A 23,939-nucleotide genomic window follows, 5' to 3' on the forward strand; every position below is an offset into this window, starting at 1 on the left:
ATTCATCCTATCTTCGTGTTCACATGTGAAATGGATTCACACAATTAGCATGGCGTGCAAAGGTACAAATATGACGCTTTGAGGTTTGAGTGATAAACTGAAGGCAGTGGATACAAATCTGATGGGGTTTTTTTCTGAGATTAATTGGGGCATTGCATTTTAATTTCCTCCCTTTCTCCTTCTCCAGCTGTTGATCTAATTAGCGGGCTTGTTGGAGACTTTGGGTGCTGCCTTTAAAAGCTCCCTCAGGCATGACTGCAGGGGGAGCAGAGAGGCAACAGGATACCTCACTGCAGCATGTGGGCGTTTATCTCTTCCACTCATCTCCTCTGTTCATAAAGAGCTCTGAGAGTCCAGTTTGCTCAGCTTTTTGATCAAAGTCAGATCTTTTTGTGTTTTTTTCCTCAGTCCACTTTATATTCAGACTGGTAAAGGTGTTTGATTTGATCTTTTGTGTGTGATGGTGGACTTAGTCTTAAAAGTAGTCAGTCAGTGGGCTTTGGAATAGTTTAATTTATGACTGGTTAATTTGCTTGCTGGCTGACTAGCTGACAGTATCTCAACTACTGAGGTTTGGGATACAGAATAAATGCTATATCACTATATAGCATTTATTCTGAACTAACTAAAGCACAGTTCATTTTTTTCTGACTTTTCTGAATGTTGATCGCAATGTCACCCAGACCCCAGCAGCCACAGAGGGATTTTAGCTCGCTTACAATATTCAGTCACCAAACCATCTATGAATCGCGGCTCATTAGCAGAGGACCATCCTGCTCTATGAGTCATTAAGCCATCAGCTTTATTTATAGACAGCCTCAGTCAGTGCTGATCATTACTGACTCCTGGGACAGTTTTATTGTGTTTATTGACATTTTATTCTCTATTTATGGAAATAACAACAGGTTCATTTTGTTTACTGAAAATTGAAACATGTGTTGGAACTAAATAGATGAAACTTGGCTTCCTTTTATGTCACATGTATCATGGACATGGTAAGGGTTAGTCAAGTGGCATGCCACATTTATTTATATATTTATATTTAATAATTCTGATTCATTTCATGATTATATTTATTATACTTTTTTTTAAATTTTTTTTTAAATTTTATTCATTTTATTACTAATTTTCTTTTTTGCATTTTCTTTGGAATTTCTGTTTAATAAGATAAACTTTTTATTTATTATTTTTTAAAACATATTATGTTTTATTTTTTTTGTGCTTTATTATTTCTCTTCATCAGTTCTGTTTATCTTCTATTTTTTACAATTTAGAATTCATTTTACTACATTTAAGCTTTTTGAAGGTTTTATTATCACAAATTTGCCTCTTTTTCTTTTGATTCATTTTATCTAATAATTTATGTGTTTTGTTCCTTTTTACCTCTTAATTTTTTACTTTTGCCTAATTTTGATTAATTTCATTTTATGTTTAGTATACACTCTGCACATTCTAACTTTAAAGTTAAATGTAACTTTTTATTTAATAATATTTACTTTTTTAATTTCTAAATGTAATATTTATTTGTAGTTTATAGTTTATAATTTATAATTATTTATAAATATTAGCTTTTATTTAAGATTTTTCCATTATATTTAAGTTTTTACTTTGTATTTTATTATTTTACTTTTTTTTATTTTTAACTATTATTGATACTTTGATTACTTTATTCTATTTCTTCTACTATTGTTTGACAGTTGTTATTTTCATAATCTATTTTTTAATTCAATTTCTTAATTTTTGTTTCAAACTTTTACCTTGTATTTTTTATTCCATTTTTAATTTCATTTTAGTTGTGAACTTTACATTTCTGTTTGAATATGTGACAAATCAGACGAAAACAATTTTCATAAGACTGCTTCAGTAAAGTAATAGATTACTTTAGTGTAGCCATCCAATGTGCGCATGTATGTGCATGTGTTATGGCCCCGCCCCTCGTCCTGACGTCACCACTCCTCTCCAGCGTCTGTCCCCAGTCCTCCGGCAGAGCGGAGCAGAGACGGACGGTTCAAGGGAGTTGAGATCGCCTGTAATCGTTAAAAACTTCTCGGACTAGAAACAAGCTCTTACTTTTTCTTCTCACTAATTTACCGTTTATACAAACAAAAAATTGTTTTTTTTTTAAGGCAAATGTCGCTGGAAAAAAGGGGGAAAAGCAGAAGAAGAACCGTCGCGCGGCTCTCCATCAGCTCCACTCTTCACCTTCACTCGGACCGTTCTCTGAGCGCACGGGAATTCCAGCCAGCCGGGAGGTCAGTTCACATTACAACCAATTTTAGAATTACAGCCTCTGACTCTGTTTCAAAGTACTTAACCGCTCAGTTTAGTGGCTACCTCAGCAGAACTGTGCATGGAGACAAATTCGGCTTTACTCACATGATGATACACGTTATATATATTTATTCAGTTGCGCTGCTTCACACTGACTTTTTATCCCCCATAATGACTTTCTATAGTGTTTTACTAATATTTAATAGCATTTTCTCTGATAAGTTGTTTTAATGGTGTATAGTGTATATTGTTATTTTATTTCCTCCAACATTTTCATGTTTTCCTTCGTGACCTTTTTGTCTTATTATTTTATATACTGTCTTTAAAGCGGTGGTTCAAAAGGAGAAGTTCAGCAGCAGCACAGTAAAAAGTGACTGGAAATGGCAATTTGGCGATTAGAGCTTATTGTCACGCGTGCACACGCTGTTATGCGCGTGCACGGCCCTCTCCAGCACCTCTTTAGCCCTGTAAGTAAGGTCATCTGATAAGCTCAAAATCCTCTCCCTCTCAGCTTCAAGGTTTAACAGGAGTGTTTTCCATGTTAAACACTTCTGCAAGAGACCTTTTGTCCTGTTTTCACCTATTCCTCTTCATCTGCTTGTCCTCCTCCTCTCTTTTTGCCTCAGCATCCTCCTGACACATCTTCCTCCTTTTGCACTTTTTCCCTGACTCTTCTCTTGCTGCATTCTCCCTTTTCCCCCTTTCTTTTCCCTCTGGTATTCTCCCCCTCCTGTTCCTTCCCAGCCCTGCTGCATCCTTTTTCCCTGCTCTCTTCTCCCACTTGATTTTGACTGCCTACTCTTGATCCATCTCTTTACTCCCTCAAGTCCTCTTTCTCTTCTCCTCCCTATCCTCTTTTGTCCTTTTATTCACCTCTGTCTTATAAACCTTCACTCCCCCTTTGTATCCTCCTCCTCTGTCCTTTCCCTTTCCTTCATTATTTCCTGTCTTTTCCTCCCTCTCATTTTCCTCCTCTTCCGAGCCTCCTCCACTGAATCTCAGTTAACACACCTTGCCACACGAACCAATCACAATTAAACTGACATCACGTTCATGCTTCCCACACCATAAAACATGGCATACTTAGTTTTTATAGTCTGCAAATTGGTCATCATGACCTCGTGGAACGGGTTGCTGCCTTGAAGTTAGATAATCGCGTTTTTACACCTGAAGCTCTTCGGGTTGGTGAGGAAAAAAGTCCAAAAGCAACCAATTATATTCTCATTATCTCCTTCCTTTTAAAAATGGAGCTCTGTCACATTAGCACATCCTCTATTATCACTTTAAAATGAGCTAAACTCCTTCATGGAATTATAAATGCTGCTAATATCACCATTAGCTCCTTTTGCATTTTCCCTGAATAATAACTTTTCCCCATCACTCAACTCTTAATGCTTTGTAAAGCACCGCTTGGCTGTTTTCCTGCTGGAAATCGAGACATCGGAAGTGAGTTATAGCAATCAAAACACAAATTTAAGCGATTTGCCGCCCCGAAGCTGACCGGTTGACGTGTGCAAAGTGCCACTTCTTCTTAAACAGCCGTTTGCTGAAGAACCTCCTTCAGCGCGGAGGAGGAAGTGACACTAAAACTGAGCACTTAGCGGGCCTCGTTTACCTGGAAATTCATCCCGAGGGGGCGAGAGAGTGGCGATTGTAATATTTTATGGATGAATTTCTCCGGTGATGAACGGCGGCATTTGAGGGCAGAGCATTTCTGCAGACTAATGTACTTGACCACATGCCAAGAGGAAGGCTTTTTTATTTATTACTTTATTTCTGCGGGGCAGAAATGAGCAGGTTGGCGGAACGTGGTGCTTCTCTGTGTGCAGACTTAAAGAAAAGACGTTTTAAATGTTTTCTACAAAACAGAAGAAGTCCCAGTATTATGGTTGCCCATAATACTCCTTTATTTGCCTCGTCATCATATTATTTGGAGATTTTTCAATAAAGAGTTGAGCCTTTAATTTGATCATTGATGTTGTGCTGGCTCATTTTAAGCTAAGAGAAGATTAATTTAGGTAAATAAAAGATCCCTTTAATGTATTTAGCACACCGTGATATAACAATCAACTGTAGCCTTCGGTCTCATTGGTAGTTCAATCACTCGCCTTGAAGTTCAGAAAAGCTTACATTGGGATCCGCCCACTTTGCTTAAGGTTGCTGAAGATCATTGACTTCTTTTCCTGTGTGGATGCCCCCTGATCCATCTAGGGTTAGGGGTAGATTTAGCATTGTCATGTTTGGGAAAAAATTGATTATTTAAAATGTGGTTAAATTACAAGATAATCCTACTCTTAAACAGGTGGTTAGAAGTGACTCAGGTAGATGGACAGGTAGGTAAGAAGACTGTTTGGCAGACAGGCTGATAGACCGATAGGTGGGTAGATAGTCAGATGGATAGGCAGGTAGGTATGCAGAAAGAGTGATAAACAGGTAACTAGGCAGTTAGGTAGACAGATGAACATACAGATAGGTTTGCATATAGGTAGGTAGGTTGGTCGACAGATTGATAGATGGGTAGGTAGGTAGAAAAATCACACACATACCATAAAAAGTAAACAGATTAAATACGCAATTAGTTGCATATATATATATATATATATATATATATATATATATATATATATATATATATATATATATATGTATACAGGATCGAGGGATTACTGTAAATGGACTGACAGGGACATTTCCACTTACACTGGTGGATCAACAACTCAGCATCCAGAGTATCTTAATTATTCCCAGTAATAGAATCAGAATCAGTAAAAACAGAAAATAAATGGATGCCTTGCAAGTGTGATTCACTTCCACATTGGCTTCACTTTATACAGTCTTTACGATCAGCATTTTTTGGGGGCAGTTTAATTCCCTGTCCTTTCAGGCTCCTAGAAACATCTACGGTGGCCCACAGAGACCAATCATTAAACTCCTGTCCAATCAAACCAACTGAAAGAGAAGGTGAAACCACTAATTAGTGGTGACCGTTATCCTCATTCATTTTTAATTTCATTTGGCAGCATGCAAACTTCCAAGGACATCTTTGCCCCGGAGTTCTTGCTTCATTTCGACCACATCGCAGGTGTAAACACACGTCCCCTGGTGCATGCTGGGGGCAAAGCTGCATCGCCTCGGGCAGGCCTGGTCGCCACTTGACTCAACTCGACCTAATGTGTTTGCGTCTCGAGGTTGGCACTGAATTAAACCCGAGAGCCTGTTCTCAGTTTCCTGCAGAACAGATGAAAGAGCTGACATTTAGTGGAGCTTAAAGTCGAATCAGACTGGCTTTTTGATGGCTCCAGCTTCACTCTTTTGCCGAAAGAGGTGTTTATTTTTCACATTAATGGAATGTGGAGGTTTTATCTCATGTTTACTGTTTGAAGATTTAGCTAACAAGCCTATAAAGGTGTTTTTATTTCATCTTACTAAACTGATCTCCGAGAATTACAGCACAAGAGGAAGTGAGGAGCTTACTTTGGGGTGCTTGATCTTGATTTAGGAGACTTTTAGTCCTGCATTGATCTGACATTGCTGCCTACAAAAGATATTGTAGGTTAAGTTTAAGGCTTTGTTTTCCTGCCAGCAGATGTGTGCTGCCCATCAGAAACACCGATGATGGAAAAATGATAAAGTCTCCATGAGCATATGGCTGCTGGAAATAGTCATTACAGTTACATTCATCCACAGGGATTTGGACCGGCCCACTCTCGGCTAATTAAACTTTCGACTCCCCGATGTGCTCGCCGCTCCTGCGCTCCATCAGCCTGACCGAAATGTGTGGATAACTCGTAAACATTTTGACAACTCGCATGTGAATGCAATGCAAAGGCTGGCCAAGAAGCGCGCCGGCAGCTCACTGCAAAGCCTCTAAAAGATGCTGTTTTGGCATTTTCACTGCCTCTGAATTGGAAATTTATCTGCAAACATGAAGTAGAACACAAGTGGGAGAGATCATTTTGCTCTCTGTAGTTGGAGTTATTATTTCTGTATCTCCTCGGTTCTCAGAGGCGATCAAACAAGCTTGTTTCTCTCTTGTCCTTTTAATGACTTGTGTCATTTTCCTCATCAGATCCTAGATGGGGGTTTTTCTTCCCTGACAAAAGTTTGAGCTTCTAGCACTCCATTTTTCTCAGAGCTGAACCTCCTGCAGTGAACTCCCCCTCCCTCACCTGTATCTGTCAGAGCCATCCTCACCTCCCGCAGCATTTAGCACTGATCGTCGTGGCATTATATCAAAGAGAGGACACGGTATTTTTGTCTGCTGGCTTGTTATTGATAGCAGCCGAGCCGGCTCGCTGAGTGCTCATTTTTGAACAGGAAGGAGGGGTTTTATCGATGAGCCGCACGCTCAGGAAAATTAAATGTCACCTCAAAGGAGTTTGACCGGCTTTCAGCGGGAGCTTCCAGGTGAACATTTGCAGCCATTAAGCAATTCCCCCACTTTCTCTTCCCTGCACACTCCACATCTGAGAGTCCACCTCCGCTGCAGTTTTGTTTAATCTCCAGAGAGGCAGATGTGAAAATATCAGCAGGTTTGCAACGGAGCAGCTGAAAAACTCAAGGATAATAAACACACGCATGAACCAAAAGACTAGAGGAAGTTTTGGGGGTTTTTTTTCAGCTTTAATGGAGATAAAATGATTGTTCATTAAGGTAGAGTACTTAGTGTTTGAGCCACTGTAGTAGAGCTGAGCACAAAAAGAATAACCAGAGAACATTTCAACCTTGACAGTGGCGAGGATGCAAGAAGCCCTGCTGCTCAATATGCTACTGCCCAGATAGATAGGAGACAATGTGCACCCCCCTCCCTCCATCACCACCTTCAGAAACCATGGTGGGTATTGGCAGCCTCAAAGAATACAATAGGACGATCAGACTATTGAAATCACCCAACCCTACACTGCAATATCTTTTGTTCGCTCGTTCCTCTCCTTACATTCATCCTTCTTACTGGCACTAATCACTGACTTGGTTTCATCAGTTTATACTGTACTCTAGTATTCAATTGGGTTTTTGTCCCTTATTCCCAGTGAAATGCTGGCGTGTCTTAGTCCACCCCAAGAGTTTAGCTTTGTTTTCTCTCCTGAGAATCAGGCTAGAGATGCTTTTTTATCCTCTGAGATTACTAGGCAGTCTTCTTCTTGTTATAGTTTTGCTTTTCTGTCTTAGTGCAGAGTTTTTAAAACTTTTTTGTGCCTAAGGCCCATTTTCACAATTTCAAGACTTGCTTGTATTCATATCTGCACAAAATATCCTCAGATCACATCAGGTTTCAGGGAGAATACTGGAGCCTCTTTTTCACTGGAACCTATTCAGTTCGGCTCAACTCGACTTGGTTTCAGTCGTTTTCCATTACAATTGTGTGTGATGTTTGATGATTGAGAGTCTGGGCAGATCCTATGTGAAAAAGGTAGGTTATTCAAAACATTAGGAGCCGCACCTGTAAAACCTCTGTCATCTCTGCTTTTGAGCCTGGATCTTCTGTTGTCTTATGAAGGCATCTTTGACTGCCCTTTTGCCAGATCTGGATCCAGCAAGATGCCTTGTCGCCAGTCTACTAGCATTTACCTTGCCTCCATCACCTTATCCAACACTTTCACACTGTTCACAAATGGCATATCTGCCTCTGGAGTGGGATCTAGCGCTCTTTAAAATACATTTTTCCACACGGGGATTTTTACTTTGCAAGTGCCTTTTCAGCTTGTTTGGCGACTTCCTCCATGGTCTGAGAGCTGCTGATGTCACGAGACAGAAGTTGCATCGCCCTCTGCTACCAGTTTTTCTCCTTGCTTTAGGTGGTGGGACTTGTGCACTGGTGGTTAGTCGTGGTTTACTCCACAGAAGTGTTCATTACTCCTCACTGTCAATCAGCGGCATTGATGTGTCACACTTTAATAAGTCCTACCATGCTGTAACTGCAAACAGTCTGGGTTTAGCTGGACTTCCCCTAGAAAGGATTTTTAAAATACTAGAAACTGGTTGCTTCCTTGCCTTTTTTTGCAGTGTTATATCAAAATTGGTTGAGGCAGGACACTCAGACACAGCTGCATTTGGCTCAAAGCACACCATTTGGGAGATCCTTATCATAGGGTGTAGTTGGTAATGGCTGGTTTCCCCCTTGTGCTTTAGAGCGCCTCACAGTCCCTGATTTAGAAACTAGTCATAATCTGAGGCTGAAAACACCCCTCTTTGCTTAGAATAATATTCTGAATTCTGACTCATTCTCTTAATTCTGATGCTTCCTGCTATCAAATTACTGCTTAGTCAGCAGTGTTCGGCGAAAAACTGACACACAGCCATGTTTCTGACAGGTGAACAATGGCTGTAGGTTGATTTAGTCGAACAAGCCCCTGATGAGTCCATCAAATCCACCTCAGCTTCATCTGAATACTTCCTCAGTGGAAGGTTATACAATAACGGCATGTAACAATAATCGTCAATGCCAGACATTGTTCAAAGAGAGCTGAGATTTTCACATAGTTGAAAATACAATAATTTCAAAAGGAGTAGGGACCTTAGACAAAGTACTCAGTGTGCACAGATACACTGAAGTTGTGAATATCACAATTTTACACTGAGGATTAACCTCCAACCCAGATGAAGCTCAGTTTTTGATGCTTTGCTTTTGGTTTTCTTTCAGTTTGCAAGCTTTGATGCTGCGTGATGAGAGGGAAGACAGTTTTTAGAAGAAGTTTTATGTTTTAAACCAACAATTTTGTCCTCCAAAACTAGTATTGAGCCCTCTCAGGAACCTCTTCCAATAGTCTTTTTGGTTGAGCAGCTGCTCAGAGGAAGCAAAAAGCTGGTGTACTCTCAATAATGCATGTCAGTAGCTGCTAATAATACTGCAGCTAATTTGCTGTGTTGTCTTTAGTTGTGCGTGAAAGCTGCAAAGCATTACTTTATGAAAATGAGCTGCATGGAAATCCACCTGCACACATTACAGCTCTAATAATGACAATCAGTGAAAGGCATTTTCATGGCGCCTCCTGCAGTCTGTGTTGCTTTAATCAGATTAAAATGGCATCATTAGTGTGCAAATGCAAATGTCCCCACTGTCGCCGCTCGCCACGTCCTGCCGGAATAATAAAGTCTCGTGGGACGTTTTTGCTGCAAAACAATTTCTTGCCGCCCCTCTAATCAGATTATAGTCCTCTGTTGCCTGTGTGTGTTTTTCAAATTTAATCACAGCTCATTTCTGACAAGGAAGTTGGTAACTTGCTTGATGTGGTCTGAGATATAAAATAAGCACTGTGTGCAAACAGCCTCTGAGATTGGCCCGCAATTTTTTGCATTTCTGTATGTGTATGTTCAAAAATGCTACATGTCCTGAAGTATGTGAACAGAACTGTCCAAATATTTGATAATTAAATCAGTCTTTGTAGTTTTTCTGCATTTTTGTGGTTTTGTCTCAGAACAGGATTGAATGCAGGTATATTTTAGATATTCTCAATACTAAATGATGCCACCAGTACATAACAGACGCTTCAGTTTACAATTTTGTTTTGTTATCATCCATCCATTCTGTACCGCTTATGCATTTAAAGGTCGCGGGGGGTCGCATCGATTTAATCAGAGGTTTTGTAATGTTGGATTGCAATGTGAATATGGACCTGAAGCTGCATTAGTTTGGTGTAGAAAAACTCAACCACTACCTTTAGCCCACTCACACAACATAAGCTGTAGTTTCTGGCTAGTGTGATGACTACAGTTTCTTGGACGCTGAGTACTAGCTAGTTGTGAAACTCTTCCATCCATATTCTACCACTTATTGATGTCCAGGTCACGTGGGTAGCTGTCTAAGCAAAGAGGCCCAGCCTTTCCTCTCCCTGGCCTCCTTTAGTTCTTCTGAAGGGGAATTGAGGCAATCCCAAGCTGGTCAAGGGCTCACCTCAACTCAGGAAGCACTCAGGATTCATTTAGTCAGATACTCAAACCGACTCCAATACACTTTTTAGTGTATTGGAGTAAGGACTCTACTCTGAGCCCTCTCAAACGGTTGAGCTCCTCACCGTATCTCTGAGGGAAAGCTTGAAGGAAGCTAATATTGCCACTTATATCTGTGAAGTATCATTGAGCTCATTCTTTTGATTGTGGCTGTATGACCGGTCAGCAAGACTCCTGATATACAGTAACAGATCGATTTAATTTTTTTCCGTAAATCCTACGTCTAAAGGACTCCAGATGAAATTATACACATGCACACTTGGTATTAGTATTCTCTATAGTCATTTCAATTGTATAAATGTGCATTACACCATTTCAGTTTTTTAGATTACTTGTTCTTTTTGTGCGTGTGTTATTTTTAAGAGACTCCTTATTTCTTTAAATGTATTTAACTCTCTGTTAAATGAATATGTTACAACACTACAACGCTTCATGAAGCACTTCAGTCAGTCCACACTAAGTTTCCTCTTTTACCAGCTCACTGAGCTCATCCATGTTATTGTCCAAACACCTCCCATTCCGCATGATGATCGCTGGAACAGCTCCAACTCTGAAACCTTGTTGTTTCCTTCTTAGCTTTTGAGGATTGTGTCTCATTTCATTTAATAAAGATGGGCAGGGGAAACATATCTCCAAGCTAGTCAGTGAGCCTGTTGAGTTAGTTGCTAAGGGGACAATAAGTTTGCAGTGTCTTTTCAAAATGTTGCGCCATCTGTTTGTGTCTTGTAAAGGGTCTAGATTTAAATCTGGGTTGGAAAAGGTTTTTACATCCATGGTTTTGAGCAATCAGCTATCACATAAAGGATATCTAAATACTCTTTGTCTTTGGATTTGTGTGTTCTTTTTGTAGTTTGACTCGCTTTTTAGAAATATCTACTGTTTCATGCTGCAAAGTTTTGAGGATTTGGAAGCGATAGAGGTGGTATAGCATGCAAAGAGTTTTCTACACTCTGTTATTCCTGCGAAGAAATAAAAGTGAGGTTCCCTTGTTCTTTACAATATGTTCCTGACCTTCCTCACTGCCACTGTGACTCAGAACTTAAATCTGTTTTGGATTTATTTCTTTATTGCTTTTCAATTGTTCTCATGAATCACATCTCTTTTTCTCCCCGACTTCAACACACTTGCTCTTTGCATTGATTCAGAAAAACACTCCCTGTTCATGCTGGGGCTCATTTCTTTGCCAGCCTTATTTTCTGCTCCTGCAGCTTTGACCTTTGACTATGCTACTGATGTAGAAAATTAGCATTGCTTTTGGAAGTTGCACCAGATTTACTTGAATGCCTAAGTGAGTGTTCTTGAATGTTTATAATTGGCTGGGTGCTCCCATCCAGTCCCTAAATCCTTTATGTTTGTTTCCCATTCAGTTGAAAAGCTGCCGATGAGCCAACATTTTTTTTAAGTACCGGCCATGGCTGCCCATCGAATCATCAGAGTGACTAACAACAACCACATCCTGCCTCGATGTAAGTCTGAGGGGACGCTCATCGACCTCAGTGAAGGGGTGTCCGGGGCCAGTCTCAGCGATGTCAAAGGTCAGTGTCCAACTGCAGCCACGCCACTTTTGTGCAGTTGCAACGCGTTTGTTGCCCTTTGAGGTCCAAACCCATGATTCGTTTAAAAAAACGTTTCATTAAATTTCACTTGAAATCTGGAATTTAAATAATTTGTTTTAATTTTTATGCTTTTCATCTTTTTGCAGTTAAATTATTCAGCTAAAAATAGGTTTATTCATTTCCGAGTTCTTTCACTTCACTGGTTTCATCTCATTACAGCTTTGTTTACATGCTCCATATACGCTAATGAGGTGATCTAAATATAGTAAATTATGCAGTAAATTATGCGCTTCATCTGATCATACACACCTGAGAAAATATAGTTGGATTCAGATTATTAGAGACAAGCTTTTGGTTGTTCTGTGGGTACTGTGGCTATCTTATGATCTGTTTTTACTGAACCACTGACCCATTTGGATACAAGTCTCTCAGGGAGATCCAAAGTACGACTACCTAATTAGCTCAACTGGTTCATTATATCTGTCTCTGATTATGAGACAAGCACTGTTAACTACAGCACAGTGATTAAGTGCACTTACCTAAAGTAGGGCCAAACCAGTTACAAAACTCTTTGCAATCAGGACAACTACAGTGTAATCTCTTTTCCTTTTCAGTGCCTTCTCCGAGTGCCTTAAGGCTGGACACTTCAGCCTCCTATGGAGCTGCACAGGAAGTTGTTGCCATAAAGGATTATTGCCCGAGCAGCTTTACCACTCTCAAATTCTCCAAAGGTGATCGTCTGTATGTGCTGGACACATCAGGGGGAGAATGGTGGTATGCCCACAACAACACAGAAATGGGATACATCCCAGCCGCATATGTCCAGCCGGTCAGCTTCAGGAACTCTTCGCTGAGCGACAGTGGGATGATTGACAGTGCTGGGGAGGGGTATGAGGATGGACTAAAGGAATCTGGAGGTCTCGGAGAGTGGACAGCAGTGAGCCTAAGGCCCTCTCCAATTTACAACAACAGCCACTTTTCTGCAAACCCCTTTATCTGTCCCTTAGATCAAAACTGCAAAGAGGCAGATGTGAGACACTCCGCAGATCTCAATTTCTTTGATGCTCTGGCATCACCATCGACATGCTCCACCTTTAGTACTAGTACAATCGTGAACAATGGGTTTCACAGCTATAATTTTAACGGTACTAACCCTATCAGCCCCATCCAAGAGATTACACCTAACCTCCACAGGGATAATCCATTTTTCAGGAGTAAGCGTTCCCACAGTCTGTCTGAACTGTCCGTGCTACAAGCACAATCAAATGCAACCTTACCTTCTTCTGGATTCTTCACGGGCCTTAAGGCTCCGTCACCAGAGCAGTTTCAGAGCAGGGAGGACTTCAGGACTGCATGGCTAAACCACAGAAAACTAGCCAGGTCTTGCCATGACCTTGACTCTCTTGGTCAGAGTCCAGGATGGGGGCAGACACAGCCGGTGGAGACCAACATAGTGTGCAGGTTGGACTGTAATGGAGGGGTTGTTCAGCTTCCAGACACCCACATAAGCGTGCACATTCCAGAGGGACACGTTAGCCATGGAGACCACCAGCAGATCTCCTTGAAAGCCTTACTAGACCCTCCTCTGGAACTAAATAATGATCACTGCTCTACCATAAGCCCTGTGGTGGAACTCAAGCTCAGCAACATGGAGACCAAGTCTTTCATCACGCTGGAGATGAAGGTATCAGTAACTGTGAAGAGAGAGAGCTGTCACACTGCTGAAGTGGTTTGTGTTCGTAGTGATTTTAAAGAAGGGCCTTATACACCAATCCCTAATGCTTACATATACAAGGATACAGTGCAGGTACAGCTGGATAGTCTCGAGCCCTGCATATACGTGGCTGTTGTGGTTCAGTCACAGTACCTCAGCCACAATACAACTGTTTGGGACCACGTGCAGAAGAAGGTAACTTTGGGTGTATATGGACCCAAGCACATTCACCCATCCTTCAAGACAGTTGTGGCCATGTTTGGGCATGACTGTGCTCCTAAAACCTTGCTGGTAAATGAAGTCGGCCGGCAGTCTAGCTCAACTCCGCCAGTGGCCCTCCAGCTGTGGGGGAAGCACCAGTTTGTTTTGGGATACCCTCAGGACCTCAAGGTTGGTTTGTACTCCAACATGTCCAACTACCAGGTAAAGGCAAGCGAGGGCGCTGGCATGATTCGTGGATTTCAGGTAAAACTGGGGAAAGTGAGCAGACTCCTGTACATGATCACATCGCACAACCCCAGCAGTATCTCAGACTTTACTCTCAGGGTCCAAGTCAAAGATGCCCTCGATTGTATCCTGACTCAGTTCTGCGTCCAAACCCCACAGCCACCGCCAAAGACAGGCGCAAGGATTACAGGCCAGAGGAGGTTCTTGAAAAAAAAAGAGGTGGATAAGATTGTCCTCTCACCTTTAGCTGTCACCTCAAAATACCCCAAATTTCAGGAGCGGTGCATTACAAACCTGAAATTTGGGAAACTGATAAAAACAGTTATCAGACAGCACAAAAGTACCTATTTGTTGGAGTACAAGAAGGGGGATGTTATTGCCTTGCTCAGTGAGGAGAAAATCAAACTACGAGGGCAGCTGCGGACCAAAGAATGGTACATTGGATACTATCAGGGGAAGGTGGGGCTTGTCCACGCCAAAAACGTTTTGGTTCTGGGTAAGGTCAAGCCCATTTATTGGTGTGGACCGGACTTAACGACCACAATGCTGCTGGAGCAGATCCTGAAGCCTTGCAAATTTCTTACTTATATTTATGCGACTGTGAGGACGGTTTTAATGGAGAACGTTGGTAGCTGGAGGGCATTTGTGGATGCACTTGGATATGGGAATTTGCCATTGAATTATTTTTGTCGGACTGAGTTGGACAATGAACCAGAGAAGGTGGCATCAGTTCTGGAGAAACTCAAAGAGGAATGTACCAATATGGAGAATAAGGAGAGGAAGTCCTTCCAAAGGGAACTCATGATGGTAAGACAGAGTCATGGAAGTTTTGGTATTAATGTTACAGTATAACGATATAATGGATGATATTCTTGTTTGTCTATTGATAGATGGCTTAGACCAATCTTGGTGAAGCTAAATAGCTTAAAGGATTTTGTGACAGTTGGTGGAATATAACTTTATTTCTTTGTTTTCTGTAAACTGATTGAAACCTGAAATTTCCATAACTTACGTTGTTTTTGTAGTCCTTTATGTGTTGCATTTTTCAAGAACACAGACCGGTCATTTCCCACTCATAAACCTAGCTTGATTGATCTGCCTCACATAAGTATATCTGATTTTTATTGGCTTCATAATATAGACATTTGCATAATAAGCAAAAGATCCCTGATTTAATGCCAGGAGAAGACAAAGATTGTGGCTATCAGGGTGCTATTAAGGGTATCCAGTTTTTTAAAAATCTGCTAACCTGATAACCAGCTAACGAAAGCCCTTCCTGTCTCATGAATTACTACTTTTGTGGCAGTCCTCATTAGGGCTGCTGAATTATGGCAAAAATGCTAATCACGATTATTTTCACTGAAATTGAGATCTCGATTATTTGACGATATTTATTTAACAATAACAATGTATTGAATAATGACTTTAAAGATTGTCAAAAAATAATATAAAATAGTGTGCAAATACCGATAACAGTGCAAATGTTTGCAATATAAATGAAATGAAAAATGTAAACATTAATGTTTAGTGAACTTTGCAGTGTTGCTCTGTGGTGCAGCTACGACACTGTAGCTTACACACTATGTCTAATTGATCCACGTCTGACTCCCCCAACCCATAATGTTTCCACACCACTGAAGGTTTTTTTACCTCTCTTTTCAACAACGGCAGTCACTCTCCTCTCCAAATAACTTCTGCTTAGCTTTCCGAGCTTCCCTCGGGTCCTCTTAATCAACGGTTCCCAACCCCCGGGCCTCGGACCAGTACCGGTCCGTGAGTTGTTTGGTACCGGGCCGCGAGAGTTAAGGCTCAGGTGTGAAATGTATAGTTTTCAGGGTTTTTATCGGTTTTCAGCGTTATTTTGTTATCGTTTTGATCGTTAACTCGGTTTTCCTGGGTCTTTTCACGTGTGTTATGAATAAATTTCATTTTTTTCGGTACCGGTACTAGTTTTATTTTGTTGCATTTATCCGCGACACCTTAAAGGCCGGTGCATGAAAATATTGTCGGGCATAAACTGGTCCGTGGCGCAAAAAAGGTTGGGGACCGCTGCTCTTAATTGTTGTGACACGTGTTCGAAATGCAAAGAGGTGCGCTCGATTTGCCACACGGAGCAGCGTGAGAGTAAAGCACGAGGGAGGGGCTAATAATCGGCTCAGTCATTTTTAATGATCGTTGAAAGCCCAGATCGTAATCGTGATTAAAATTCGTTTAATTGAGCAGCCCTAGTCCTCATCCTGCTGCTTCTCCAGTGAGTCTGTCATCCAGTTTCACATCCAGTTTCACTATCTTGCTAGTGTTGGTCCTTGTTGGTCTGGAGATCTTGAGGAACCTCCAGCAGATGGACGACTGGTTCATAGTCAGCTACTTCAAGTTTACTGAGGCTGCAGAGCAAAAACAGGATGTCCAACTGCAACAACAGTGCTAATGAATTTGGAGTTTTGGACACTTGAATACCTGCCTAGGTATTCTGTTTGGCCAAAAAAAAAAAAAGACTTGCAGGGAATGTTTGAAAATGCTCTTTTCTCAGGCACTGCCTTTGAGTGCAAGACATTTAAACTTGAGTGCCTCCCATTTTCACCAACGTACCATGGCCTCATTCTCCAGGACTGTGCACTCAACAGTTGTGAAACTCCATCCTTTTTGTCTACAAAAGGTGAGCTTAAAAAACAAAAATCTTACACTGTCTATTAGAGAATGAGGTCTTGTCCACAATGGGAAAGTCATTTAGCTACAAACGTATTCAGAAATAGTAATAATGCTGATGACAAGTTTTGGAGCTCAAGGTGACATCTTGAAAAAAAAGCAGCAAATTCTCACATTTAAGTTGGAGGAAAAATGGACGCTTCGCTGCATAATCCCTTTGGAATAATGCAAGTTCACAATCGATACATTTTCCGTTATCAGAGCTATAACATAAAGGCGTGAAATGAGTGCCATTCCTCTAATCCTCCAACAGTTATAGACTATTGAAGAATATATTCAAGCTCAGCAATTCATGCACTTCATTAACATATCAATAAGTATGGGCTTTTATTCTGAAATGTGGCATATTACAAAGTGTGAGAGGGCTGTCAGTTGATTGCTGCATCATTAGGTTTGCTCCCCGTCCCTCTTCCCCGTTGTTTTTCTTTCCCTTTCTTTCTCCCCTTTCTTTCCCCAGTCAAGTCTGTCCCGTATTTAATAAGTGAAAATAAAATAAAATAAACAATAAAAGGTGAATCAAATAGACCATTACGGCAAGGCTGGGGTGGTCCATTTGGTAAAGTAAATCCGTAAGCCAAACGGGACAGGCAAAAAAAAAAAAAAAAAGGTTTGCTCTGTGGTGGCAAAAAGAATCATGTCTCTCAGCCAATCAGAAGAAGTCGCCATTTGATTTATTGCTTCTTTGCTGGAACAGCCATCAACATTATGTCTATGCACTACTGTAGTAGCCCACAGTGTGACACAGTCTTGGTGTGAACTGGAAGGATTTGAGAGTGTGTGCTCACGCACATGAATGGTAAACAACTCATCTTAGAGCCTGAGGTGGGCTCACAGTGGAAACGGCCATCACATGAAAAATGAAGGCGAAAATAAGGAAGAAAATCCTGTAAAGGGAAAGCACTGAAATGAACCTTAACATCTGCAGTTTGGGGTAGGAATGGCTCTGTGACGCACATGCAGGGCGGCCTTGATGTGTTTTTCTTCTCCAACATTGCTGGCACCCTGGGGGAAGCAAAAGTAGTCCTGAGACATTTCCATCACCAAACGGCATTATTCTGAAAGTACTTCTGCGACTGCTGCTTATCTGAGCAGAGTTGATGAAGCGTGCACGCGCTGTTGCTACAGCTCGGTGCGACTGCAGGTCACGGCCGCCGGAGCAGGTTGAGGTGAAACGCCTTCCTAAATGGGATTTAGAAGTGTAGCTGTTGCTCATTTTCTCCTGATGCATTCTCACTCACTGTTTTGTTTTGGGTTTTTTTTCCAGGGTAACTTGATTGTAGCTGTATGGCTGTAAGTCATATCATCAGCCCCATAATCAGCCATCCTGCAGAGGAGGAGCGCTCTTTTATGTTTCATAAAAGGCTTTTATTCTGGTGAATACCTTCAGCCCCTGTTTAGAGCTGGGCGATATAAGATTTTTTCATATCACGATATGTTTTTTTTTTTCATTTCAGGCGATAACGATATCTATCACGATATAAGCCAAATAACTATATTTGTAAGATTTAAATGTGCCGTTGCTCACAAGTAAAATGTGAAATAATCAGCAGCTTGTTTTTATTTAAATATTTATTTCCCATAATAAGTTCAACAGGGTAGATGTACTTAAGGAACATGAGACTTTTTCAGATAAATAAAGGCAAATATTGCAAACTACACAAAAGGCAGCCGCTAAAGCGTTTAAGTTTCAAAATAAAACAAACAAATGGTAAATGGCCTGTATTTATATAGCGCTTTACTAGTCCCTAAGGACCCCAAAGCGCTTTACATATCCAGTCATCCACCCATTCACACACTGGTGATGGCAAGCTACATTGTAGCCACAGCCACCCTGGGGCACACTGACAGAGGCGAGGCTGCCGGACACTGGCGCCACCGGGCCCTCTGACCACCACCAGTAGGCAACGGGTGAAGTGTCTTGCCCAAGGACACAACGACCGAGACTGTCCAAGCCGGGGCTCAAACCGGCAACCTTCCGATTACAAGGCGAACTCCCAACTCTTGAGCCACGATCGCCCCACAGACTAAATTGTCAATTCCACTTAGAAACAAAATATTAATTCTAAAAATAAATCTTAGTTTGTTTTACAGAAGAACAGACAAAATTTACTAACTTTTGTCAATATCAAATAAACTGAGAACTAAAAGGAAATTCTCAATCTCTCCTTGTTGTATAGCTGAGCTTTTCAAACAGTTTTAACAGTTACTTTAGTCTGACAAAAGCCGAATGACGAATTAGCGCTTCCAGTCAGAGACTGAGGCTACGTCCACACGTACACGGGTATTTTTGAAAACTGAGATTTTCCGTTTTCGTTTTAAAAAATAATCCCGTCCACACATAAAGGCAGAAATGAAGGAAAACGCTGCTATGAACATGCCAAAGCAGCAGGTGGCGCTAGATTCCTAACCGTGAAGAAATGTTGGCCAATCAGAAGTCTAGAAGCCTCGGTGGGAAAAAGTAAACAAAGCTGGGGCATAGAAGCAGAACCGAGTCGTATGTGTGGACGGACAGTAACTGTGTGTATATGTAAGCATTTAAACACTGCAGAGAGTAGAATTAACAGTAACAGTATTGTAGAAATTCATTTCACCGAAACAATAACGTGGCGCACAGTGTGACGCATGCACCAGTTTATTGTATTTCCAGACTTGCTTTCGGCACAATTTACAGTGCACGCTACTCTGTTTTTTGTCAGACTTGAAATAGCCGAAATACCTTCACACTACGGAACTTCTATGGCTCTTCCGTTCGACAATCTCTCCGGCATTGGAACCATCATCTGTTTTCTCTTCGGTCACACTCGGTTGATTTTTCTCACACTCATTTCCTCCATTACCCGGGTGGTACGGTGGCTGGCTGCTTCCCAAACAAATACACATGTGCGGCTTGGCACTTGTGCTGTACGTAACAAGTCACGTGACGTGAAGCTGCAGCTGTGATTGGCTCGGCTCTGCGCTACGTAATTTGGATTGGCTGGTTTTTTTTTTTTTTGGTTTGGTTTTTTTTAAGAGGACAAGAGCGGCGAGGTCTATCGCGATAGTTTAATTTTTCTATCGAGAAAAGGTTATATCGCGATACATATCGTTATCGTTCTATCGCCCAGCTCTACCCCTGTTGAAGCTTTCCAGTTTGCTGTGTGGACAAAGTGTGTCTTGGCTTTCTTATCTCTGAGCCAGACTTCATCCTTGACTCCACTAAACTTTTTTTTTTTTTTTTAAATCTTCGCAGAAAAATGAAACAAATACACGCACGTCTGTCACTGAAGTCCAGCAATTTCCTTTCATCACCAAGGACAGTTAGAAATGTGTCCCGCTGACCTCAATAGAAAGATTTGTCCACATGGTTTACAGAGTTAGACTGATGTATTATAAGGGTTGTTTTGTTTTTTCTGTGTGATCTAGCTGAATGCTGCTGCAGAAAAACAGCCTTTGACCTGTTTTGACCAACAACAACCTAAAAATGTCTGATTGCTAAGCTCTTTGAACTGAATTACACTTAAAGTCTCTTTGAAAACTGAAATCTCATAAAACTAGCCTGTGTCTCAGGCCTAAAAGCTCACTTTAAAAACATATTTAAAGATTTAAATAATACACTACCGTGCAAAAGTATTGAGCCAGCCTTGAGCTATTGTCTTGAGCAATAGTTTCTGGCTTTCTGAAGGTGTTTCAAGGTTTTTTGGGGACATTGGTTACTTTTTCACTAATTTCCAGTCCAGTCGTTGTACTTGCACATTGTTTGTTTAAGCCACTTAACAATTTAAAAAAAATATGACAGGGGTGACATAGTGTTGTGTTTACACATAAAAGACAACTTGGCAAAGAACCTTTTTTAAAATTGTATCTTTAGGCACTTTGTCAATAGCAGCCTGTCACAAAAGCACAATTTTCACGTTTCCCAAGTAGCTGTTACTAAACAAGGCAAACAGGGGGGAGCTGAGGTATCCCAAATTACACAAGAACTGGAGTGAAAATCTGTGGCAACAGGTCTGATGGAATGATGAATAAACATTTGATGTTTTTGGTACAGATCATCTTCAATATGTACAGAGGAGGTGAGGATCTAAAAACAGTGATCCCAAACACACTGCCAATGCAGTAAAATCATACCTGGATAGAAAAACACACAGTGGAGCACTATCAGTCATGGATCGGCCTCCCTGAGCCCGGACCTCAACATTATTGAAGCAGTGTTGGGTCATCTTGAACAGAACAAAAGGCAGAAACATCCAAAGAAGAGCTCTGAATGCCCGTCAAGAAGCCTGCAGAACTATTCCTGAAGACGACTTAAAGACGTGACAAGAAAGCTGCCTAAGAGAGTTTATGATGGTGCAAAGAAATTTAAAGAACATTTATACCTTTTAAGTACTCATTCATACTCTAGGTCAGTCTGATATTTAAATTTTGACTGTAACTTTTTGTGTTCCTCACTAGAAGAGGTTAAAGTCTTTAAGTTTCAATTTTCCTCTCTGTAAATTTTACTGCCTCTTTTTGCCCTCCACAGTGGATTTAAAGCATGGGCTTCTTTATAGTTTGATAATTCACAGGGAGCTGGTTGATGTTAATATGAGGTTAAGTATTGCTGAAAACAGCTGGCGGCAGTTGCAGCAGCTGGTGATGAACTGTGAAAACCAGGATAAATTAGGTTTATGTGGCAGAGAAACAGAAAACCCATCTCACAGATCCAAAATGATAGTAAATATTCCTCGTTTACATGCTTCAAATAATTTGTGTTTATGTATCAAAGAGTTTTTTTCTTCTCCTCTCGCTTAAACCAAAACATGTTGTTGACTAACTCTGCATTTGGATGATGGTAGCGTTGAAAAACACGAGTCTGATCTCAGTCCAAGCATAGAAACTGCAGATCGTCTTAGTGCCGGTGTTGGTATGCTTGACACCCTCATCTTTCATCAAATAAATAACCAAAGAGATACTTTATCTGAGTGAATACAACTTTGAAAGTTTAAAAATTTACAGATGATAAAAGGTGATGAAGTCAAAATATATGTTATTGCAGTACTCATCATATCACAAAATGCTAAAAACTACAGTAATATCGTATCGTGGGTGAAATATTGCGATAGTATTGTATTGTGGTGTGCCTGGTGATTTCTGCTTCTATTGCCATCAGTGATTCCAGTGAGGAAAACATTAGGTGGGCTACACAATATGGAAGATAACCTGGAAGTTTGAATCTTTCTTGGCAGGCAGGTTTTTATATATATATCAATGAATGGACAGATTTCCAATATCCAAAATGTCTTTTCTTGTTTTGGACTTCAGGTAATCATAGCTTCTGTGGGTTTGGATAAGGTTTGGCTGCACAACAAGATGGCTCAATGAGTAGATATTTCAGTATTTAACCAGCTGCCTGAAGTGGTGCTTAATTTTTTATGTGCATTATACCGCTAGTCATTATCTTTTATCTTCCAGAACAAAGGCGTTTGACTTTGGTACTAAATTTACATCTTTTATGGTTTTGCCTCATAGCATTGGTTTTTTTTATTGGACAAATGAGACTGAGTATTATGATGCTGTCACCATTTGTTTGCCTAATTTGTCTGTTCAGTTGATGAGGTTTTATGGTGTATTTGTCATCATACCCTGAACACAGCTCATGGACTCCTTAAAACTATCTCTGGGCTTTATGTCCAGACTCATCTGGACCTTATTGCCTCCTGTTTTGAAAAATTCCTGCTGCAAGGTTTTCCCCAGAGAGCGGTGAATTGTGTTAATCAAGCTGCAGGAACAAAAGACCTGAGGCTTGAATTACCAGATCTTCTCCTCAAAGGAAAAAATTGCTCGTCTTATGTAATTGTTACTCAACAAAACACTGAATGAGAACCAGCGGCTTCAAAATCCTCGATTAACAAACAAGGCATTCATTGTTTTCTCTGGCTTTTACTTTAGCTGGACGAGATCTGCAGGAAAGAATGCCAGATCCACAGTAATCGGTGTGTCCGAATCAGGATACAACCAGCAACACAGGGATTATATGACTAAATATGTTGTGGGTTTCCTATAATCAAATTTAGGTCATACTAAAGGTCACTTGTGTATGTTAATGACTTCCTTGGACAGATGTGTGAGGAAAGTAGGATGAACAAAGACGGGTTAAAGATTGATGATCGATGATGGGTACAAACTCTGGAAGTAAGTATCTACATCTTGATGGGATGTCATTGGTTCATTGTGCTGCCCTGTGGTTTCTGTTATAAGAGAGGAGGATGGAAATGATCCTTTGAGGGAACAGTGTGAGAGCTGATAAAGTGAAGAAGAAGAATTTTAGACATGAGTTGGTAAGAACAGGTTCCTTAAGTGGAACAAGTAAATTTAAAGTTCCAAATGATCTGATTTTTGATAATAGCATTTGAAATAACCCTTCTGAAATGTCACATTAACATGATTCCTCTTTATAACTGAAAAAGAAAAACACTCCACGTAGCTGGTACGAGGGGTAGTGGAGGCTCAAAAAAACACCTGACAGTTTGGAAAAAAGTACATCTTTTTACTCTGTGGTTGGTTAGGCATCAAAAGCATTGCGGTTAGGGTTATATTTCAGCGTAAAAAAGAAGATTCTCCTCGACATCAAATGTTTATTAAAAGTTCTAACTCGTGTAAAGGTGACAATACTGGTGCACGTTTTACATACCCTAAAGCTTGCTTGACTTTGAAATGTAACTATAGGCTGCAACAGCTTGCACAAACAAGTGGGACTGCTTTCTGCTTCACTGATTGATGCCTCTCGTGTCTGTCAGTAGATAAGTGGTGAGGCTTTTAGCTTAACCTTTAAAGAGCCAGCCTGGCAAATTATAGCACACAGGTATTCCAAGTCCTTTTATAAAATTAAACATAAGCAGCAGCCAGGTGCTGCTAATCAAATGCACTTGATTAAGTGTGAGCACCTCTATGAAAGCAGAAGGTTTGGCAGTTTGCTGGTCTGAAGCATCCAGGAATGGACGTCCCAGCAGACCGTCAGACTGTGCAGTGCCCAGAGAAAGTGCAAAAATACAAGAGCTACATCTTAGACTCTACATTTAACATTTAGCATGTTAAATGTTAAAGTTCACGACAGCTTGTTTAGGAAAAAGACTGAACAAGTATGACTTGTTTGGAAGGAGAAAGGAGAAAGGTTCATCTTGGTAAAAAGAACATGGGAGCACAGCTTAGGTTTGCAAAGTACAGACAGAAAACAAAGTGGAGATGTTTGGCTACAGTACACAAACCCAACTCAGCTTATCAGCACAAACACCTCATACCAGCTGTCAGCACGGTGGTGGAGGGGTCATGATTTGCGTCAG

At 40.7% G+C, this 23,939-nt stretch overlaps 1 protein-coding gene across 3 annotated transcripts in view; it reads left to right on the forward strand.

Annotated features, from left to right (window-relative positions):
* The first annotated feature begins 1,944 nt into the window (after window positions 1–1,944).
* The window catches only part of LOC146547380 (SH3 domain-binding protein 4-A-like), a 51,079-nt gene continuing 29,084 nt past the window's right edge, over window positions 1,945–23,939 (forward strand). The window contains exons 1-4 of one of the 3 annotated variants that reach the window (XM_085264740.1): window positions 1,945–2,252; window positions 2,600–2,738; window positions 11,586–11,753; window positions 12,389–14,742. In XM_085264740.1, coding sequence (XP_085120866.1) covers window positions 11,630–11,753; window positions 12,389–14,742 — 2,478 coding nt within the window. In that variant the 5' untranslated portion in view covers window positions 1,945–2,252; window positions 2,600–2,738; window positions 11,586–11,629. The remainder of the gene's footprint in view (window positions 2,253–2,599; window positions 2,739–11,585; window positions 11,754–12,388; window positions 14,743–23,939) is intronic. The other 2 variants (XM_085264739.1, XM_085264738.1) reach the window with 2 other exon arrangements.

Source organism: Mchenga conophoros, linkage group LG23 (genome assembly GCF_057382185.1).
Source record: "Mchenga conophoros isolate Kocher_MC1m ecotype Shallow Benthic linkage group LG23, M_conophoros_male_GT1.1, whole genome shotgun sequence".
Taxonomy (NCBI): Eukaryota; Metazoa; Chordata; class Actinopteri; order Cichliformes; family Cichlidae; genus Mchenga; species Mchenga conophoros.